The 6,985-nt window shown below is 41.9% G+C and overlaps 1 protein-coding gene across 1 annotated transcript in view; it reads left to right on the forward strand.

Annotated features, from left to right (window-relative positions):
* ptch1 (patched 1) overlaps nucleotides 1–6,985 on the forward strand; it is a 48,173-nt gene that overhangs the window by 15,036 nt on the left and 26,152 nt on the right. Inside the window, exons 3-7 of the mRNA XM_005721981.1 lie at nucleotides 2,815–3,004; nucleotides 3,819–3,888; nucleotides 4,001–4,092; nucleotides 5,372–5,567; nucleotides 5,701–5,822. Coding sequence (XP_005722038.1) covers nucleotides 2,815–3,004; nucleotides 3,819–3,888; nucleotides 4,001–4,092; nucleotides 5,372–5,567; nucleotides 5,701–5,822 — 670 coding nt within the window. The remainder of the gene's footprint in view (nucleotides 1–2,814; nucleotides 3,005–3,818; nucleotides 3,889–4,000; nucleotides 4,093–5,371; nucleotides 5,568–5,700; nucleotides 5,823–6,985) is intronic.

Raw genomic sequence — 6,985 nt, forward strand, 5'->3', positions numbered from 1 at the left:
TCTTCTCTTCTCTTCTCTTCTCTTCTCTTCTCTTCTCTTCTCTTCTCTTCTCTTCTCTTCTCTTCTCTTCTCTTCTCCTAAGGTTTTTGGTTTCGTTTGTCAATCATTAATAACTAATAACTCGTACACTACAAACCCATGTAGTCAACAGTGCGCACTAACTCAGTAAAAATAAATACAGACATGATTAGCTAAATAACTAACTAGTCATATGCTGCTGATTACTTTGATTAGCAGTTTGATCTATTACAAGTAAGAAAATAATAAAATATTTCTGTCACAAGTTTCTGGAGCCTAAGTTCATGAACACAGGTGAAGAAACTGGACTTTTGAAAACCAGAAAGCAACTTGCTGATTCCAGTTCTGTCAGAATACATATAAGTTTTGTGATTTATTGGAATGAAAGCATTTTGGCTCAAAACCAGTTGATGGATAGTACAATTTGACTTCACCAGACTCTCTTAATTATCTATTTTGGATGTGTACTTTTCATGTCACTCCAAAACATTACAAATGATTTTTGTTTTCGTAAGAGACCGAGGCCGGTAAGGGAGGGATTGAAAATTATTTCCACTTTGTTTTGGTCTCAGCAGCTGAGCCTGGAGCGGGACACCTTCAAGATATCAACACATGCTGGGGTCAACCAGTTTTCTTAGGAGAAGGAATATGGGAATATGTGTCATTGAAGAAACACAGCTGTGTGTTCACGCACACTCGTGTGCACAAGCTTGCACGTATGCTGAGTGTGTGCGCACACACATACATGTTTTCTTGGTCCAGCTGGGGTGTTAATTTCACCCCAAGGCTGTGTGAGTGTTGACCCCAAAACTTTGTAACCTCGTGAAGTGTGGAATTCTCGAAGCCCGAGGCTGTAATGTGCTGTTTCCTGTAGCGGGAGAGTACATTCCTTTGACTTGTCCCATTCCTCGCTGCTTGCTGTAAACTCAGGATCTTTGGGTGGCAGTCCACGACTTGGAAAGAATTCAAAGCAGACAGTGGGTTCTTTCTAAACTTGATCCTCCCATCCCCCTGTGCCATCTCCACACGTGTAGAAGGGTATTGACTGATGGATGCACCTTTTTCCATATACCCGTGTTTCCGTTGTCCCTCCTGGCAGTGCACTTAAACCAAGCCTCAGGCTAGCATTGCCTTTGAGCGTTGAGTGCATCAGACAAGCCGACTTGTTAGTGCACTGTCAGTGTGCGTCAGATCTTAATCAGTTCCATGCACTTTCCTTTGAAGGGAGGGCTGGTGTAACGGACCTCTGTAGCTGGCCTAGCAGTGGAAAGCATGTCGCTCCAGTTAGCCTAGGCCTGCTATTAATGATGAGCATTATAAACATGCATTCAGACAGGTTCAGATAGGAATGCTGTTTGAGTCCAGAAAAAAAGAAATCAAATGTGTTTTCCTAATGCCCCAAGACATGGCCCTTCTCTCCCTTTTCCCTTGGTCTGACTGGGTGGTCCAGCCCAGCAGAACAGGCATGCTTATGTTCAACTTTAATGCCATTACAGTAGACAAAAAAATATTCAATCCATGCCCACTGTTACACGGATTGAGCAGAATTGTTAAATTGGATTAAGGCATAATAAAATGCTACAGATTTTTCACACAGTCGGCTCTCTCACTGGACAGTTTTCTTGTTTTGTGTATGTGTGTGGCTGGGTGACCAAATGAAATAATATGAGTATAAATTGCTCAAGCTTTCGCTGAACGGCTCAAATTATCAGCTCGTAAATTAGAAACAGACACACCAAACTGGGGGATGCATATGAAGACACATGAATCTTAAACCTGAACACAAAACGTAAACAATTCTGGTACTTTTTTAAAATTTAATTTGCCTTATAATTTTGCTCATCTCTGCCCATCCTTGCATGCCCGCATTCGTTTGCATGCATGTGTGTGTTTATGTGTGTGCGTGTGTGTTTGTGAGGGATACTTTGCCAGACTTTCCTTGGATGTACTTGGGTGGAGCTGGACAGCTAAAGGGTCTGAAAGGCTGCTTTTGTAGCTCGGGCTAGCTCAGGGCTCAGAGCGCACGCACAGGGCTTAGTCTCACCACGATACTGGGAGCAAAGCCTGGAAGACAGCCTCTCTCTATCAAACACACACACACACACTAGTGTCACACACAAATGCAGACAACGTGTTTTGGCGCTGCTGACAAGTTAGCAAATTTAAGGAGAAACACTGAGCTGTTTGTGAAATGTGGATTTGTTGAGGTGATGCTGCTTTTGTGGATTCAAAGGACTTGGGATGTTTGCCATTGTAGTGTTACAAGCTTACTGTGAGGAGAGTGCTTTTATTTAAGATACAAGTCAGATAATGTCACAGACAGGCTGCGATGTCTGTGGGTCTGCTTTGCAGAACGAGCAGGGGATCTCTTGTGTGAGTCGCAGACTTTATAGCACACCATGCTGTTTGTGTGTGTGCATTATTATTATCTTGTAGTTCAGAGCAAAATAATGCATTACAATAAAAAAAAAGTATGCATGATCTGGAATGGATCTGGTAGCAGTGTGATGTTTTCTAGTCAGCTGTACTCCTGTTTTACTTGAAGAACCAGAACGAAAGTCAGTGTTTTAACCTTTACTGTGTCTATATTTTGCAGATATTTGTGCCTTTGTGTCAGAAAAACACAGACTTTTTAAGCACATATTCAAAGCCAGCACAATTCTGGCCCCTAACCCTTACATGCAGTTTTTCTTAACCTTTAACTTTACTAAATAAGATTTTGTGAATCAAATGCAATAATGGTCTGGATGTTTTCACAAAAGCCTTAAATATGTAACTTCACTCTTCTTTGTCAAGTTGGCGGGCGTGTGAACCAGGAACTCAAGTATACAAGACAGAAGATAGGCGAGGAGGCCATGTTTACCCCTCAGCTGATGATCCAGACGCCGCGGGAGGAGGGAGCCAATGTTCTAACTGTGGAGGCGCTCCTGCAGCACCTGGAGTCAGCTATCCGAGCCAGCAGAGTTCATGTTTACCTTTATAACAGGTAACGTGCCTCTTGTCATTTTGTATCTAAGCATCATGTTTTCCAATTCTGGACAAGTTAATTCAAGTTTAATATCTTTAGTCCAATAACTGTATCTGGCTTCCTCTTTATTCTAACACAGTGGCCAGTAATCTGTGAGTGTAGCCCTGTTATAGGTCCAGGTATAAATTCTCTTACTTGTGTGTCAGTCAACATTTCTCAGCTACAACGCTGACACGATGTGCTCAGCTCATTCAACATTGTTTGAAGTAAACGAATAAGCTGATCCCAACAGTGGAGTAACCCTCCTGCAAACTAGCATTTGGAGGTGTGATTGCAGAACGGCACAAAAAATCTTTTTTTTTAGTAACCCTTTTACTTTATGAAAAAGGCTCTATCCTACAAGCTGGAACAATTTATTTTGAAATATGTCTGAGTAGGAGTGCTGAAAGGTGCTGTAACGTGGTGCACATGTGCAAACTTTTTTCTGTATGCTATCAACTCTTGTGCTTATTTAAACAAAATCATATCAGCCAACACTATAATCAGCAGGAAAAAAACAAATCGATGCACCTCAAGTGGTAATCTCTGAGTGAATTCATTGCTGTACATGACGAGATATAGCAATTATTCTGTGTGTACAAACACAAAGAAATTCGTAATGATGAAGGATATATTTGTATTATTCCTTGTTCAGTTGATCCTGGGTGCACTCGTGGTGTTTATGTGGTGATGAAAAAGTTAAACTTTTGTTCTGGACGAAGCATTCTCATTGGGATGAAAAGTTTCGTCACTCATCCAAGTGACTTTTTCACTCTCTTTTTCTCCTTTTCAGACAATGGAAATTAGAAGACTTATGCTACAAATCAGGGGAAGTAGTCACAGAAACACATCACCTGAATCAGGTGAGACACAACCAGCACAGTGTGTATAGTTTTTCTGTTTTTGACTTTTTATCTCTGTATTGTTGCTACTTCTTCAGTGTTTGTCAATTCTATTATTTGCTCAACCATTTAGATCATAGAAAGGCTACATCCCTGCCTCATCATCACACCTTTGGACTGCTTCTGGGAGGGGGCTAAGCTCCAGCCTGGAACAGGCTATCTCCCGTAAGTACTTAAAAGCTCTTTTTGACTAGACAGAATCTGCATTTGTGATGTGATCATTACTACATATCATTGGATTGACCAAACTCTTCCAAGCTTATGGCCAAATGATCAAATCCTAATTGGGTTTACATAATAGCTTTATCTACTGTGAGGCCAGTTGGCAAACTGATTCAGATGATGTTGGGACAATAAGACCTGAAGTGCTGAGCTCAGCTCATAACGGTAGTGTATACAGTAGCAGTGGTAATGTGATAATGAGAAAGAGATGACAAGAGATGTGAATCTTTGGATCTTGCATTAGCCCCTTTTATAAGTGGCAGCTCTAACACACTCAACCCATCTAAAGAAACACCACAGAGAAACAAGTGTGTGTGTGTGTGTCCTGAACTTGTCCCCTCTGAAGGCTCTATTGTAGTGGTTGCTGGCATGCGTATCGCTGGCGATGGTTTCTCTCGAGCCCTGGGCCTCACACCATTGTCTGGCCGTTCTGTTGCTAATGGCCTGCTGCTACAGTAATACTCAGCAGACCTTTACCTCTGCATGTGTTTATGCATGCCCATATTGTGCGTCGTCTTCATCAGTGCATACATGCGTTTCTGTCGATGTGTAAAGGTGTATCAGCTTGAGTCACCATCATCAGAGTGCGTGGATGTGTGTCTATCTGTGTGAGTGTGAGTGTCTGGACCTAGATGGTAAATAAGGTTTTTACTATGTTCTGGTTGGGAGGCTGGGAATAATAACCCAAGCCTGGTTAAGCACATACAATGTCGTCTGAATGGCAGAGAGAAAAAGAGAGATCGGAATGTGTGAGGAAAAGAGAGCATAGAGGGACGAGGTCTGGGTTGGAGCAGGAACTCAGCTTTTGCATGATGGGAAATTATTGCCACTTATTACATAGCAAGAAAGAGATTAGTTACCGTTATCAGAATTGTGCCTTTTTCATCGGCTAAAATGTAATCTTGAACTTTTTATCTTTTTGTGGTTTTATTCCCTTCAATGAGAAATAAAAAGTGATGGGCAGATAATGTTTAAGAACATAAAACAAAACCTTTCATTCAAACAGGTGTAAGGTAATCTTTTGTAATCATCCAGATAGGCCAGAATTTGAATCTAGTGTTGACCTGTCAACTCTAATGGATATAGTGGATGGCTTAGGTAACATTTTTTATTGTCATTTGACTATAAGATTTTACTTTTTGGGGATCCAAATGCAGCTATTCTTAGGAACAGAAACCTAGCATCATAAAAGCACACTAACATTTGCCTTTAACCTTTGCAGAGGCAAAGGACTTGTGCAGTGGACCAATTTTGACCCTAAGGAATTCCTTGAGGAGTTGCCACAGCAAAACCACGTGGAAATCTTTGAGGAGATGTTAGAAAAAGCGGACATTGGGCATGGCTACATGGATAGACCCTGCCTGAACCCAGCCGATCCTGACTGCCCCCGCACCGCGCCCAATAAGAACTCGACTAAGGTGGGCATGCATCAAGCCTCAAGCTTTTGGCTCGGAATATCTCAATAAGTGTGGGGTATTAATATGTTTCGCTCAAACGTAAAGTGTTTAGTTTGAGATTAGTTGTTGACAGTTATTGCTTTTATTGCTCCAGCCATTCGATGTGGCACGGGCTCTGAGTGGAGGCTGCCATGGTCTGGCCAGGAAGTACATGCACTGGCAGGAGGAACTGATTGTTGGAGGGACCACCAAGAATGGCAGCGGACCCCTGCTCAGGTAACATAACCGAACGTGCTTCTTCGTAAACACTGTAGTAATCATGACAGCGCGTATTCTGGACAGACTGTGTGGTTTTTGTTCTCTTGTGCAGCACGTGCACATTTGCGTGTGTGCTGTGTGCTATAAATCTTGCAGTCATTAGCAAATTCCAGTGAAATCTTAGAGCTCCAGCTGTTCCTGCTCAGCTCTGGCTGCTCTGCTTGGACACTACCCACTCACACACACATGTGTATGCACAGAGTGATGTATTGCCTGGCTAGTTTGTCCAAATATACAGCGATATGTGGACTTAATTCCAGCACAAGAATCAGGTAAAAGCCTAAAGATTTGGTTGTATGCCGTCCGACAACATACAAGCTCAACGCATGATAAGGGAACAAATTAAAGTCTTGCACTTTTTGTGTGATGTTTATGTAAGTAGAAAGCATGAAATTTGCATAGAAATGAAAAATGTTTCTTCAACAGCAGCTACAGCAGCAGTAACATCTTTTGCTTGTGGACCTCCTACTTTAAGGCTAAAATGCACTTTTGGTGCAAAGCAAACTCGCACGCACACACATTAACACACATACTGGTCACGGAGTACAGTGGGGTGCGTTGTTTGTGTTTTGTGGTTGTGTTTTTTCCTGGCAAGGTTGGGTCATTAGAGTGTCTGTGCGTGCCTGGCTGCTTGTGTGTGTCTGCGTGTGTGTGAGTGAATATGTGTAGTATGGCTGCTCTCTCTGTTGGGCTGTTACTGCTGGCACTCAGCTTCTTCACCTTGTTTACTAACTGCCACCATTACTGTGATTATCACCATATTACACAGCACACATTCATAGAGACGGGCAAATGTCTTTTGCTTTGGTTTATATAATTTTATGATTTGAAAATAAATCCACTCAGTAGAATACTGTTAAAAAGCTGCACTCTGGTCCAGAGTCCTTTATTATTACCTAATCCGCCATATTACTTTATTACCATCATAATTTATCACCCCATTAGCGGTGTGCATTTTTCATTACACTCAATGTCTTGGTCCTTAAGATCAGCAACCCATAGAAGGGCTGAAGGAGAGCTTGCATGTGGGAGGGAGAGGATGCATGTGAGGAAATATGTAAATACACAATTAAATTATCCTTATTAAATCCTTATTAAATTTCCTCTCACTGGGTTTGTAT

This window comes from Pundamilia nyererei, unplaced genomic scaffold, assembly GCF_000239375.1.
Source record: "Pundamilia nyererei isolate P.nyererei 1_Seehausen unplaced genomic scaffold, PunNye1.0 scaffold00006, whole genome shotgun sequence".
NCBI classification, from domain to species: Eukaryota; Metazoa; Chordata; class Actinopteri; order Cichliformes; family Cichlidae; genus Pundamilia; species Pundamilia nyererei.